At 42.4% G+C, this 15,882-nt stretch overlaps 1 protein-coding gene across 1 annotated transcript; it reads right to left on the bottom strand.

Annotated features, from left to right (window-relative positions):
* Positions 1-10,169: 10,169 nt before the first annotated feature.
* LOC132312770 (protein ABIL2-like) lies at positions 10,170-15,465 on the bottom strand. The gene is made up of 10 exons (XM_059811274.1): positions 15,108-15,465; positions 14,331-14,466; positions 13,625-13,707; positions 13,266-13,416; positions 11,690-11,789; positions 11,467-11,559; positions 11,318-11,360; positions 11,130-11,218; positions 10,837-10,979; positions 10,170-10,653 (listed from the first exon to the last, which is right to left on the bottom strand). The coding sequence occupies exons 2-10, from the start codon at positions 14,433-14,435 to the stop codon at positions 10,483-10,485; spliced, it is 978 nt and encodes a 325-aa protein (XP_059667257.1). The 5' UTR covers positions 14,436-14,466; positions 15,108-15,465; the 3' UTR covers positions 10,170-10,482.
* Between the last annotated feature and the right edge of the window lie 417 nt (positions 15,466-15,882).

Below are 15,882 nucleotides of genomic sequence, written 5' to 3'. Positions count from 1 at the left end.
TCGCTTTTGTACTTTCTTATGCCGCTCCTTAGGAATACCTTGTGATGACTTGAGCTACAGTGTTTGCAGGGATAGGAGTAATTACTTGAAGAAATACGTTCTGAACGATATTCCTTCCTGCTCAGACCTCCTCACTTCAGACAACCTTTTAGCGCTCTCATCCCTCGGCTATACCATGAGCAGGCTTCAGATTCCATCCTTTGGCAGGAAGAAAAATACTCCCCCAGCCACTTCTGCTGCTGGGGCAACCTCCTCTCCTACATCAGCCTCTTCCTCAGCCACCATCTCTGACACCATCCCGAGCACGGTGGCTATTGATTCTGTTGTCAGCACCCCTGCTACCAACCCGAGCGCGTCTCCACAAATCACTACAGCCCCTGCTGCCGCTGGGGGCGCTCGGGACAAAGAACGAGGCAAAAGGCCTTATCCTGACAGTGGAGTCGACCCTGAGGAGGAACCTCTTATAAGAAGGACCCGGGTCTCTGGGCCGGGTGCTCTCTTGCACCGCCCAGTCAGAGCTCCTGCCCCCTCCGGGCCTGTTGCAGCTGGTGCTTCTGCTTCTGCTTCAGCCTCCCCTTCTCTTCCCACTTTACCACCATGGGCTCCTCGGTACACCCGAACGGATGGGACGTTTGTGAAGCCGAACGAAACCATGCTAAAGGATGGCCAAACCGCCATGGCGTATTATAGGAGCATGTGGACTCCGAAAGACCTTGAGGCGTCGAAAGGTCTATCTCAGAAGGATGTGTTCAGCCGCTTTCCCCAATCTGCCATGGAGGTGACTTTTATTTTCTAACTCATGAATCCTCTCATATTATTTGATCTTGCCTTCGTCCGACCAGACTATCAGTTTAACCATTATTAATGTATATCTATGCAGACTTTGTTCGGAATGATGGCTATGCAGAAGCAGGTTGAAATGGGGAACGCCAGGGCTCGTAAGTTTTCTGATAGCCTGGAGGTGGCCAATAAGGAAAACGACCTTCTCGCCAGCAAGAATACCGAGGTATTGGCTCGGCTTGAAAAAACCGAACAAGAAAGAAATGTCTTGAAGAGGGAAAGCGACTCTCTTCAGGATGAGAAGGATGCCCTCCAGCTTGAAAAGAGTGTCTGGCAGACTGAACGTGATTCAATCAGAGACGAAAAGGCAGAGCTCCAGCGCCTTCTGGCTGATGAACAGTCTGCTCGGATGGCTTTTGAGAAGAGAGCTCTGGACGAGCGTACTGCTCTGATTGATACCATCAGCAGAGTGAACGGTGGGATGCTGGCTCTTCATGCTCGGTTCTCAAAGGTCGGCGCTCTTAGATATGCTCAAGGATTCCGAGAAGGTTTCTCCGACCGAGTTCCGGATGAGGGACAGACCAGCTCAACTCCAGATGAGGTCGATAAGGATTTAGGGATTGACCCTCTGGGGTCTATGTTGACCCAGAACCCACCGAAGCGGAGCACATATTTGATGAATGCCAGGACATTGCTTCCTCTAGGATCACTACAGCTCCTCCTACCGCTCTGCCTCTAACCGCTCCTCAATCGTCAACTGTGGTATCTCCCATAGCCACTGCTGACGTTGGCCCCCAGCAGAATGACTCTGTTATTCATCTTGATTCCCCACCTCGTGAGGGTGAGATGGCTGATGGGACTGAAGAGGCAGACCGGCATAACCAGGAGGCTGTCGGTACTGGGGCAGCTAGCTAGGACTCCTCCGGACTCTCCGATTCTATTCTTTTTTGTAACAATGTGACTTGAATACTTCATTTTTTTTTTTGTAAATCCAATGCTTATCATGAATGAGATGACAGAACTCTTTTTCTCTTTTTCCTTTGTGTTACGCTCTGTTCAAACCCATTTTCAATATATATATACCTTTTCTCTTCTTTTTTTTGTATTAACTTTGTCGCGTGCTTGTTTATGGCAAGTGCTTGGCGTTCGGCTTGTGGTGCCAGCTGCTACTTATCTTGCTTAAGTGCCTGGCGCTCGGCTAGAATGCCACTTGCCACTTGGCTTTCCATTTTTTTTTAGCAAGTGCCTGGCGTTCGGCTTATGGTGCCAGCTGCCACTTATCTTGCTTAAGTGCCTGGCGCTCGGCTAGAATGCCACTTGCCACTTGGCTTTTCATTTTTTAGCAAGTGTCTGGCGTTCGGCTTATGATGCCAGCTGCCACTTATCTTGCTTAAGTGTCTGGCGCTCTGCTAGAATGCCACTTGCCACTTGGCTTTTCATTTTTTAGCAAGTGTCTGGCGTTCGGCTTATGGTGCCAGCTGCCACTTATCTTGCTTAAGTGCCTGGCGCTCAGCTAGAATGCCACTTGCCACTTGGCTTTTCATTTTTTAGCAAGTGTCTGGCGTTCGGCTTATGGTGCCAGCTGCCACTTATCTTGCTTAAGTGCTTGGCGCTCGGTTAGAATGGCACTTGCCACTTGGCTTTTCATTTTTTAGCAAGTGTCTGGCGTTCGGCTAATGGTGCCAGCTGCCACTTGGCTTTCTCTGGCGTTCGGCTAATGATGCCAGCTGCCACTTATCTTGCTTAAGTGCCTGGCGTTCGGCTAGAATGCCACTTGCCACTTGGCTTTTCATTTTTTAGCAAGTGTCTGGCGTTCGGCTAATGGTGCCAGCTGCCACTTATCTTGCTTAAGTGTCTGGCGCTCGGCTAGAATACCACTTGCCACTTGGCTTTTCATTTTTTATTTTTATTTTTAGCAACCCATTGAAGAGGAAAGTTATTTTTATAAATTTCAGGAATTTGCACATTCATACGTACTTGATTGACAACAAACAACACCCAATAAAGCCGAAACTTAGCTTTTATTGGTAGTACCTCTTCAGAGACGTGGCATTCCAGGGCTTGCTGACCAACCTTCCCGCCATGGTTTCTAATGTATATGCTCCCTTGCCTATGACTTCTGCAATTCTGTATGGGCCTTCCCAGGGTGGCATCATTTTTTTGACTATCCCCACCTTTCTTTTCAGAACCAGATCGCCAGGGGCAAAATCTCTGTGTTTCACTCTTTTGTTGTGACTATTCGCCAATACTTGCTGGTATGATGCTAACCTTATTGCTGCAGCGTCCCTCCTTTCGTCTATCATATCGAGGTTCAATCTTAACATCTTGTCGTTCTGATCTCGACTCCATGCTAAGCTTCTGATAGTTGGGACCAAGTGCTCAACCGGTATAACTGCCTCGGTACCATATGCCATTGCAAACGGGCTCTCCCCAGTCGGCCTCCTTGGGGTGGTTCTATAAGCCCATAGGACGTTCGGGAGCTCATCCAACCACTTCCCTTTATGGTCCTCCAGCTTCTTCTTAATGCAGGCGAAAATGGTTCTGTTTGTAATTTCTGCTTGTCCATTGGCCTGAGGATGACTTACTGCAGCCAACTTCTGGTTAATTCCATACTCCTCCAGCAGCTCTCTTACTTGCTTGCTGTCGAGGTTCGTGCCATTATCCATGACTATTGATCTTGGAACGCCGAAACGGCAGATAATATTGTTCCAAATAAATCGTCTCACATGAGTCTGAGTCACGCTAGGATATGGTTCTGCTTCCACCCACTTAGTGAAGTAATCCATGGCCAGTAACACATACTTGTTCTGAGCTCTTGCCATTGGCAGAGGACCGACCACATCCATCCCCCATTGCGCGAAAGGCCATGGCGAGGCCATTACGTGCAATTCCTCAGGTGGTTGGTGGATCAATGGTCCATATCGTTGGCATTTATCGCACCTTCAAGAGAACTCCTCCGCATCTCTTGACATGTTCGGCCAAAAATACCCTTGTGTCATTGCTTTATGCGCTAACGATCTTCCCCCAGAATGATTGCCATACACACCTTCATGAATAGCTCGCAATACCTGCTGCGACTCTCCGGGGGTGACACACTTCAAGTATGGGCCAGAGTAGGATCTTCTGTATAGCTGGTTATGCACGATGGCGTATTTTGCGGCATTCTTTTTGAGTTTCCTAGCTTCATCCCTTTGCATAGGCAAAACGCCATCTCGAATATAAGCAATGATGGGGTCAATCCAACTCGGTTCATACGGTATGACGTTGACTTGCCAAGGGTCAGAGTCCAAAGGTTCTTCAAAAATAAATGGCTGGGTCAATATTCCTACTGGAATCACCCTCGCCAATGTTTCACCGGAACTCGAAGCACTACATGCTAACCGGTCCGCATCTGCGTTCTATTCCCTCGGTAACTGTATGAATTCAATTTTTGCAAAGTCCTTGGCTTTATGCAGAATGACAGAACGATATGCCTCCATCATGTCATCCTTGGTCGCGTACTCACCATTTACCTGCCGAACAATCAACTGTGAGTCACTATAAACAGTCAAACTTCTGACCTGTAGCTCTCTGGCCAACTTTAACCCATTCAGCAACGCCTCGTATTTCGCTTCATTATTGGTGGCTCGGAACTCAAGTCTGAGTGCTTGACTCAAAGAAGTACCCTCTGGGGTTTGCAGTTTAACCCCAATTCCAGCCCCCATCTGGTTAGAGGAGCCATCCACATAAAGTTTCCAAGAGCCGCACCTGAGGTCTTCTTCCGTATCTTCAGAGTCACATTCTAGTAGGAAATCGGCTACCGCTTGTCCTTTGACAGCTGTTCTCGGCTCATATGTTATGTCAAATGAACTTAACTCTATGGCCCACTTTGTCATTCTGCCCGAGAGTTCTGGCTTGTGCATAAGCACTCTGATTGGAAAAGTTGTTAGAATAGCTATAGGGTGGGATTCGAAATAATGCCTCAACTTTCTTTTTGCGTTTACCAGTGCAAGTATCACCCGTTCGGCCTTCGAGTATTTTCGTTCTGCCTCGGTCATTGTTTTACTGACATAAAATACCGGGTGTTGCACGCCTTCCTTGCAACGAATCAGAACGGCACTTGTCACAACACTAGATACTCCAAGATACAAAAATAACTTTTCTTCTGGATCCGGAGCTGACAGGACTGGTGGATTCTGCATATATTTCTTCAAATGGGTCAATGCTTGTCGTTGCTCATCTCCCCAGACCTGTCTTCCATGACTCCGAATCGTGTCAAAGAACGGCTTGCAGCGGTCTGACAATTTTGAAATGAATCGACTTAATGCAGCTATTCGTCCTGTGAGGGCTTGCACCTCTCTGATCGTCTTTGGTTCGGCATTCTTAATCAAAGCCTCTGCTTGAGCGGGGCTAACTTCGATGCCTCTGCGGTTGACCACGTGTCCCAAAAACTGACCGGAACTCACATCGAACGAGCACTTGGTTGGATTGAGCCTTATCCCATATCGCCTCACCACATCAAATATATCTTGCAGATGTTTCAGATGATCATTCTTCTTCCTACTCTTTACCACCATATCATCAATATAGGCTTCCACAATCTTTCCTATTTGATCCTTGAAAATTTTGCTAACAAGTCTTTGATAAGTTGCTCCCGCGTTCTTTAGTCCGAAAGGCATAACTTTGTAGCAGTATGTCCCTCGCTCGGTTACAAAAGAAGTTTTTTCTTCATCTGCCGGGTCCATAGGGATCTGATTATAACCTGAATAAGCGTCCAGAAAGGTTAAGCGTTCATACCCGGTGGTAGCATCCACCATTTGATTAATCTTTGGCAGCGGGAAGCTATCCTTCGGACAGGCTTTGTTCAAATTGGTGAAATCAATGCATACTCGCCATTTCCCATTCTTCTTCTGCACGACAACGACGTTGGACAACCAATCAGGGTAGTGTACTTCTCTGATAAATCCTGCATCAAACAGCCTATCAACTTCCTCGGCTATGATTTGGTTGCGTTCTGGAGCAAATCTTCGTTGCTTCTGTTTTACTGGTTTGAAATTGGGATTGACATTCAAAGAATGACAGGATACGGAGGGATTAATTCCAAGCATGTCTAGGTGACTCCATGCAAATACATCGGCATTGTGAGACAAGAAGTCAGCTAGCTCTTGCCGCTCTTCCCTAGTCAGTCTTATTCCTACTCTGGTAGTTCGTTCTGGCCTGAACTGATCGATCTGCACATCCAGAAGGGTCTCTTCGGTCAAGTCAACTGACCCCTCCACCCTGTTCTGCTTGGGCGGAGGTTCCTGTAATTGCTATCTGGGGCTTGCCGGTTGGACGGGCGCATTCCCTTTCCCAGCATACTTTAGTGTGACGGAATAGCACTCTTTGGCTGCAACCTGATCCCCACGAATGTCTATTACCTTATTTCCATCGGGTCCGAGGCATCTCATGACCTGATGCAAAGTTGAGGGTACTCCTTGGACTCTGTGAATCCATCCTCTTCCCATCAGGAGATTGTACGAGGGGTGAATCTCTACAACCACAAAAGTTTCCATAAGAGCTCGTTCTGCAGCTTGAACTTCTACTTCCACCATTCCGACGGGCTCCACCCTCTTGCCATCGAATCCTAACAAGGGATTTCCAGTGGGCTTGAGCCTCTCTGGTTTAATCTCGAGCCGATCAAATGTGTCCCTCGGCATGACATTCGCACTGCTCCCGGGATCGATCAGAACTCTGCGCACCAAGCAGTCCGCCACTGTCAAACTGACTACCAACGGGTCTTCATGGGGGATTTGAACACGCTGCAGGTCTGTCCTGTCGAACTTTATCTGTATCGATGTGATCTGCTGGTGTAGAGTATTCACACTGCTGACCCTTTTCTTCATCTGCGTCTGCCGTAGGCGCGCTCGGAGCAGCTCATCTGAATCTTCGCTGGGCTCGGGTCAACCGTGGATAGCATTGATTATACGAACTGGTTGTGAATTGTGGGAGCTTTGTTTATGGCTCCTTTTTACTTGTTCTATCGGTCGATTCTGCTCTGTCGCCGAGCCTTGAACATAACTCGCGAACTCCCCTCTAGCTATCAACATCTTCACTTGCCTTCTCAAATTCCTGCATTCATTAGTCTGATGACCGAAATCGGAATGGAAAGCACAATGTTTAGTCTGATCCCTCTGTTCGAGGGGTTGCCTAATTGGCAGTGGTGGATGAAACTTATCTTTGTTCTCCTGATATAGCCTCGCCAGAGTGACCTTCAGCGGAGTGATCAGCTCTTCCTCCCTGGACCTCTTTTCTGCCTTCCAGGAGGTCTGACGCTGCGGCTGAGCCTGCTTCTGCCTGATCTTTGCCTTGGACTTTTCCTCGGTCGACACGAGCGACGCTGTCCGAGCATTGGCTGCCTCCTCTTCTTCTAGGCGCACAAAGCCGTCGGCTCTTTCATTGAGTTCATCCATAGTCGTCGGCGTGTTCACTACCAGACTGGTATGGAAGGGAGTGCCACGTGTCATGGCTAACTTGAAGGCTTGAACCGCTGTAGAAGGGTGGCATTCGATCACCATACTCTTAGTGAGATTAAACCTGGTGAGAAAAGCCTGGAGACGCTCATCTTTGTGCTGTCTCATTGTGAATAGGCTTGAGATGTCCTTTGGCGGACGCTTGTTCCCATAGTACTGACTTATGAACCGATCGCACAAATCTCGGAAGCTACCAATGGAGCTCTTAGGCAAGTTCTTGAACCAGTTGAGCACCGGTCCAGCTAGGCTTGTAGGGAAACATTTGCACATTAAAGCGTCGTTTTCCGTATTCAGGGCCATCTTCAACTGGATATGGTACACATGATCGATCGGATCGGTTTTTCCGTCAAACAGAATAAATACTAGCATAGCAAACTTCCTTGGATGCGGGGCATTCAGGATCTCGTCAGTGAATGGTGAATCAACCGTTCGAGCTGCGAATCGGAGCGCTTCATTCTCTCTTTGGCGCCCAGTGGTAGCTCTGTGGGCTACGGTTCTGCTCTCCGAACCGCGATGAGTGATTGTAGCCATGGAGGGCCGGTAGGACGGATCGAACGGCCGTTCCTCTATGAGCTCTCTTTGCCAAGGCGACGCAACTTGGCGGCGATCAACCTCTATCACCTCCTCTCGGTTAAACCTTTCCCGATGCGGATCTAAGGTCATGGCTTCGTTCTGTCTGATCTGCTCATGTCGCGGATCAACGTGAGTCGATCCTTCGTGATCCTCAACTCGACGAGCATTTGGCGGCAAATCATCCATCCTTCTTTCATCACGGTGGAGAGCTGACTGACTGTTCTCGTCCTACTCGCCTTGATGCGCGATATTAGATTGAACACCTCCTTCTCCGGCCGGAGGTGGACGCGAAACCGCGGGCATTTGCTGATGTTGCATTCCAGCTTTCAATTCTGCATTCTCTTTTTTGAGAGCCTCGATCAAGTTCATCAACTCCTCAAGCTTTGTTTGCTGGACAGCCTCCATCGGATTGGAGCTTTCACCTATCATTATTCCTGAACGGAGTAAAGGCATTAATCTCAAGTTCGCGAGTAGATCCGAGCTTCGTGAGTGGGAATTTTTCAGATCTGGTTTCGAATTCTCCGAATTATGCTCACGGTTGACGAGATCTGAATTGTCCGAATTCTAAATCCGTCAGATCCTGCCACAATCGAACAACTCGTTGTTGCGTAGATCTGAAGCCACTTCTGCCAAAGCTACAGGAACTAAAATTCCTCCAGAGTAGGTCACAATCGCTCAGATCTGGATCCAACTCCCAAAGATCGAGTCTCGATCACCCGAATTGGTCTGAATCCACGCGATATTAATCATTGATCAACCAATCTTCCATGCTTTCCCACAGACGGCGCCAATTGAAGATACAAGAAATTCCTTCCCTCTTTCTCTCTCTAGAATTCTTGGATTTCAACCAAAAAATATCTCCCCTTTCTTTCCATTACTTCTCCTATTTATAGATATTTACAAATGTTGATGGACTGCTGGATCTAGGCCCGTTCCTCCATGAGTCCTGGTCATCTTTGATGGGCTTATTCGCGTTCGGCTCATATGGCAGTGTCTTTCTATGGGCCTGACCCATCTGTACGGACCGAATGTCGCGTTTGCAAGTCATATCCGGCCCATGTCATCTCGGGCCTCCTCAGAATGAAAATGTATTCCACAACTAAATATATCGAATGACCATTCCATTCTTAAATAATTTTTTTAAAAAAATTAAGTTCCCAAAAAACATCATGCTCCAAGTCCAAAAATCATCACCACCACCTTCCACCACAACCATTGCTGACTTTTACCATCACCAGGGACGGACCAAAAAAAGTATGTGGGGGTGATTTTAAAAAAAAAAAATGTTGTGGGGGCAATAATGAAGGTTTTTATCTAATTTTAGTGGGACAAATTTAAAATTTTGTACGTATTTAATTTAAATAAGTAAAATTACTAGGTAAAAAAAGCAAAAGGAACAATTTCAGTGGGGCAAAATTACTAGGTAAAAAAGCAAAAGGAACAATTTCAGTGGGGCCCCCACTGAGCCCTTCACAGATCCATCCCTAACCATCACCACCACCTCCATTGTCTTCCACCACTGGCGCTGCCACCGCCACTATTGTTGCCACCTTCAACCACCACACCGCCACCACCACTTCCTTTGCCTTTAGCCACCACCACCTCCACCGTAACCACCACCAACTTCCACCACCAACTTCCACCACCACCATCTACTTCCACCACTACCACCTTTCAACCACTGTCACTGCCATTACCCCTGCCTTCTACTACCACCTTTCAACCACTGTCACTGCCATTACCCCTGCCTTCTACTAACACCCTGCTGCCTTCTGCCACCACTACCATCACCTTCCAACACCACCACCTACACCATTACCGTTTTCCAACTCCACCACCATCAACCATGCCAGCCATTTCTTTTTAAAAAATTATACAATGTCATTTTGTCAATTTAAATTATTTGTCCCTAACAAGGGTATTTTGGAGATTTTAATTTGAAATTCATTCTTTTCTAAATTTTACATTTGTACATTCCTACAAATTTCATATTTACAACCAAACAATAGAAAGAGAATGACAGTTTGTGAAATTGTTTGGGAATAAAGGAATGGAAAAATAAATGGCAAGTAAAATAAAAATCTTATTTTTCCTCATTTTTTTTTAATAATTTCTTCTTTTCCCCTAATTTCTACTGTAACCAAAAAATAAAAATAAAAATAAAAAATCATTTGCATTTGCATTGTCTTCGTCCTCCCCCCCCCCCCCCCCCCCCCCCCGGCGCCGAAAATATGCAAAACATGGAAAGCTTATGAGGATTTAACCTTTACAAAATGATCTGTCAGTGGGCTCATGAGAATTTCAGAAACACTATATATATATATATATCTCCAAGCTGAATTGCCAAGCTTTATTGCAAGAATGAATCAAACTTACAAAGAACTTAAGGTACATATATCAAACTATACAATCTTAAATGGATTGAAAACAACTTCAAGTAATATTTCAATAATGTAATAGAAAACTGCAGGATGGCAGTGAAAAGAGGTCCATTTATAGCACCAATGCTTAAGAGAAGAAAGATGGAAAAGGGTACAATAACAAAGTGAGAACTAAAGGGGAAAATAGAAAAACACCAAGTCCACAGACATTTTCCCGCGCCTCATTTCTTCTCTTTTTCCCCTGTTATTTTTGTTTTTCAGTATTCATCCAAGTAAGTATATAGCATGTCGTCTTTCTTTGACTTGCGCCGGCTGAGCAAGGCCTTGAGAAGACGCTTACTCTTACTGGGGTATTGTTCAATATCTTTAGAGTTTTCCTTGTCGGCATGGAGACGCATTGAAGCTGATTTCCGAGGTTCTGAAGGATACTGGCAAAAATAAACAACATTCAATTTCAAGCGTTAAGAAAAAGAGAAACTTCTGTATTAACGAAAAAATACCAATAATATTTAAAGATGAGTAGAATGTTAATTTATTGACAGATTAAATGGTCAACTTTTACTCTACTAAAAGCATTTATAAAAAAATCAACATTGGAACCCGGTGCTTACCCGTTGTCTTCCAGCAGAAGTGTTTGGAGTGGTTGGCCGACTAGAATTTGGGGTGCCTAGCCTAGAATTTGGGGTAGTTGGCCTACTGGAGAGAGATCCAGAACGTAAAAGTGGAAATCGATGTGGAGACACTGTTCGTTTCTCTGCGTCATGCATTATCAATGGAACATCAGTGAGAATAAATTTAAGTGAGAACATCTAAAAATAGAAAGAAAATATATATATATATATATAAATGTTATCTAGATTTAAGGAATCACATAGTTTAACAAGCATAATTCTTATGTACGAACCGAGTTCCTTCTTTGGTGTGGTGCGCGTGAATGAAAAAGTTGCAGATCGTTGTGCAGTTCGTAGAGAAGGCGATGGGGAACGCCCTTTTCTGCATGGCATGTAATAATGAATTAATGATCCTGATAATGTAGATAAGTTTATAAAGGTACCAATACAATGCACTACAAAGTATAACAGCGAAATTCACCTGAACGAGGATGATGGGGTTTCTCTTATTGTAGCACGAACAGCTATGGAAAAACAACCAAGCTTATAATTATGAACAAATTACACCAAATCCAAGCGCAATGCAACAGAAACAACACAAAATAGGAGATAAGAGAAGCAGCATGCTACCATTCCTAAATTGATGCCACTCATCTTCGTCATCCAGGCTGCAACCTTGATATTTTGATTTAGTGCGGTTGGCACCATGCATGGTCTCCCCAACTGCATGAAATCTGAAAACATTCAAACATCTCTAGCTCCGAAGCCCAAAATAAGAAATTAATAAGAAAAAGGAAAAAAAAATTGTTCAATGAGAAATTTATGGAAAATGAAGAGAATAAGTGGTAATTGCCTGGCAAGATATATCGCTTATGGTATTTGGGAGTATTTATCACCAATGCCTGCTGTGAAAGGCCCTCTCGATCAATATACTCTTGGCACGCCCGTAGCCTCTATTATACCATATCAAAGAAATGAAGAGGGTCAATACTCTTCATAAATCTTGATTGCTAAAAAGCAGAGTTGTAGACACGGATGGTACTCAGATTCAATGTAATCACCAAGAACCAATATGCTTGAAGATATTGGCATGCTCAGTCTACAAGATACCACACATCAAAGGAATGAAGAGGGCTAATACTCTGTATAAATGTTGATTCCTTCCCTTGAGAACAAAAAGCATAGTTGTTGACACAGCTGGTATTTTAATTCAATGGAATCATCAATAACCAATATAATTTAATAAAACTATTTAGGTGGAAAGAAGAAGCTGGTCTTTCAACAAGTGTTACATGCATACATGCAGCTCAGTGTCGCAGGAGTTTTCAGGTAAGAGATTGACTAATCATTACTCTGCATCTCAAGTCTCATAATCACCTTGGTTACTCGAAATATTACAATGTGCAGGTAGGAGAATATCAAGAGTCCCTGAATCAAAAGAGGGTACTATGCTATGTTGAAATTGACATCTATTCCATGTGATCGTTCATGTACCAGGTGCGCTTGCATCTCAAATCTCTCTCGACTGTTTTTGACCACCAAACAGTCGCACTAGCTTGTTTAAAACCATGTAAACCTTTTGTGGTTTGCTCGTGATTTATCCTTGCTTATTTATTATGTAGTTAGTGTGCTATCTTCTGTAACATTATGTTTTCCAAGACATTTAAGTCAATATTCAGTAAGCCCACTTATGTTTTCTGATTTTCAAGTAAGAAAATATGAGGGAATGTGGTTGCAATTGTTCACGCAGTTGTTTACTAAAGAATCCCTAAAGAAGAAGATTCTTCGTTGCTAAATTAGAACTAGTATTAAACAGCACCCACAAGTTAAATTCATTAACATTGTTTGGGAACTTTCAGCTATCCTATCTGACGTGATCAAGCAAATCTTGTGAGACATCATCTTTTAAAGATGAAAATTATCATTCACCAATTTTTTTTAGCTGAAGTACAGGGTAGGAGAAATAAGCAAGTCATGTCATCTTTCACTGTTCAACCATGAGCATCAATAAATCCTCTACTACAGCACTAAAGTTAACAAATTCCAAGACCAACTATCCTTTTCATTTCAAGATTTATCTTCCCAGTGTTCAACTTTTACAATTGGTAAGCATGTCTAAGATTTCAAAGTAAACAATTAGGATTTCTAGCTTAATAAGGATCATAACCTTCCCAGCAATTTCTCAATTAAACAAAGCACTGTCCCATTAGGGGACAAATACATGAATCTTTCACTGTTTTATTCTGTTTAAACCATTACTGTAGTTAAACCACAATTTACGTCGTCTTTCTTTACTATCTCAACCAGCATAACTTTGGTCTTCTCCTTCTTCAAATCTCCATAATGAATTTGCCTAAGTGACAATTCTTTATAAAAACAGCTAAAAGGCCTTAAAATGATACATTAAGCAATAAACAAACCAAGAGTACCTGTTCAATGCAAGATACACGAAGCTCTGTTCCAGAAACTTCATCAACCTTTTCATCCAAGAGATCATTAACCTTATATGTGACAGAGCCCAAATGGTCCACAGTATTCACAAGAGCTTTAATGGCATAATCTTTCAATGTATCCACCACTCTGTACACACGGGATTATTTGAGGGAAAATTTTAGAAAACAAAAACTGGGATGGAACAAGAAACAACTGCAATTTCTTTTCTTCTTTTTTTTATAAGTAAACAGGAAACAACTACAATATTCAAACGAATAAAGCCTCATCCCAAATAGAAAACACTCATAGCCACATATTTAAATACCAAGTGTTCTAATGAATTAGAGTAACTCACATATGTTTTTGGTCATCATTGGTGTAGGATAATTCAAAATATTCAGCTGCCGAGTACAGCTGTGTTCTCAGATTCTTCAAATCCTGGAGAAATGAAATACAATAATAAGATAAAATTTAAGACCATCTTTTAGAAATCTCAACTGTAATTTTTTCTTTTTTAATGTTTCATGCACTCAAAAAAAAAAAAGGTTGAATTACTAACAAACTAGAAGGGCTCATGCTACATACAAGAGTAGTTGAGAGTTGAGAGAGATAGGAACAATGAGTAAATGAGGAAGATGAAAGTGAAACTGTCACAACCACTTGAAAGAAACGGCTTTCGATTCTATTTTAAAAAGGGGATTAGCTTCAAAAGTAGAGGCCTTTCTTTGAATTTAGTTTGAATGAAGTGATCTGGCCACTAATGAGTTTTTCTTATTCAGATGGTACGGATTCAGATAAAAAAGGTTGTTATATCTGCAATTATAGCCAATGGTAATACTTTACCATCTTCATGAAGAATCAGTTGTCCCAAAGACAACAGTTCAAATTCTTATTTTCTGAGTTTTAATATTATCACGGTAAAGATAGACACTGATACTTGATGTGCCTTAAGACTGTAGTAGCATTCTTAAATTCAAAAGAAATTAAATATAAGAGTTATCAATTTGCAAGAGTTTATATAAGGACTAAATTTTGAGCACTAGAGCAAGATAGTAGAGTACCTTGAGACTATCGGAGAAGAGCAAGCTCTGTTTCATTGAGACCTCATCATAATTGGCTGGTTCTCGAGGAATTGGAAATGAAGCAGTTGAAGTTAAGGTCTCCATGAAGGAAAACTATAATTCAGAATTCCTTATCCTGAAATAGTCATTGAGGCCAATATAATATCCAACCAAAAAAACATTAAGAAAAAACAAATCTGAACAAAACAGATTTGTTAATGTATACATAATCCGGAAAAACCAAATTTTATTTTCAATTACTTTACCCAAAAAGAAAACCCATTTCACCAACAACAACCACCATACATATCTGTGTATCTCTGTGTGTGTGTGTGTGTGTGTGTGTGTGTGTGTGTGTGTGTGAGAGAGAGAGAGAGAGAGAGAGAGAATCCGATATAGAATCAAGTAAAAAAGCAGCTATTGAATGTAAGACTAACAAAGAAGTTAAAGAAGAAAGACACAAATAAGAAAATCAAAAGAAAAGAGCCAGTATATTGCTTTCTGCTGATTCAGCAACTATTTGTTTAACATTTCTCGAGAAGAACCCAATTGGAATTCTGAGAAAATTAAAGGAAATGAAAACAAAACAGAACTTTAATCTGACACCCCATAATGTTATGAGTTTAAAAAAATTAAAGCATTATATCGACAATGCCATGATGTTACATATATGTTAGAACCCTAAGAATAAAAAAAATCCAATTTTCTTTTCTAATCCTACATTTGCTCAGCAACCAAACAGAAATATCACGACAACAAGGTAGCGAAGAAACTAACCTGGTACGCCAGTGGCTGAAGCTAAAACCCCAAACTCAATGCCCATTCATATAGGTAAATGAAGAAACACGATTGGTGAAGAAGGACAAAAAGGAACGTGAATAGGCCGTTCCATTGACAGAGACTAATGGTGATGTAGTTTGGTTTGGTAGTGTAAGATTTGACTAAACCAATAAAAGACGACAACTTTAATTTTCAAAACTTGAGTTTTGGGGATTTTTGAGAGGATAGAACGAGAAAGTGCAAACAAGTGTAGAGAGGGAAAAAGAGAAAAGCAACAAGAAGGAGCGCACGTCGGTATGAAGGAGCATCATGTTAAGAAGAGTCTCAGAAGTCTGCCCCTTTTGGAAGCAAAAACCTGTTTGTGGGCGTCCCCACTATACTCTCCACTCCCCTCTCTCTCTCTCTCTCTCTCTCCAACACACATAATTTTATATTTTTAAAAAATTTGAAAAGTTAAAAAATACTGAATCAAAGACTACAAATTTTATAAGAATAGTAAAAATAAAAATAAAAATAAAAAATAAAAAAGTAGAAATCATATATATATATAGCAATCATATTTAATAATGATGATTATGCATGGTGTACATCATTTTCATAAATAAGAGAAGTTATATACCTAATTTAGGTCAATGAACTCCATCTTAACACTTGTTCCTCTTAAATTATTAAATTAAAAAATAATAAAATATATTTTTAATTAATAATTTGAAAAGTTAAAAAATACTGAATCAAAGACTACAAATTTTATAAGAATAGTAAAAATAAAAAT

Source organism: Cornus florida, unplaced genomic scaffold (genome assembly GCF_030987335.1).
Source record: "Cornus florida cultivar Cherokee Brave unplaced genomic scaffold, ASM3098733v1 CherokeeBrave_3.0.0_Hap2_Chr06, whole genome shotgun sequence".
Classification (NCBI taxonomy): Eukaryota; Viridiplantae; Streptophyta; class Magnoliopsida; order Cornales; family Cornaceae; genus Cornus; species Cornus florida.
The sequence above is the reverse complement of the archived record's forward strand: the minus strand, read 5'-3'. Positions and strand labels throughout refer to the sequence as shown.

Excerpts from the sequence above, each read along its gene's own strand:
- LOC132312770 (XM_059811274.1), bottom strand. The coding sequence starts at position 14,435 with ATGGAGACCTTAACTTCAACTGCTTCATTTCCAATTCCTCGAGAACCA. Across the intron at positions 11,790-13,265 it reads GTGTATCTTGCATTGAACAG|AGGCTACGGGCGTGCCAAGA; the intron begins GTACTCTTGGTT and ends ATGGTATAATAG. Across the intron at positions 10,980-11,129 it reads CACACCAAAGAAGGAACTCG|AGAAACGAACAGTGTCTCCA; the intron begins GTTCGTACATAA and ends TGCATGACGCAG.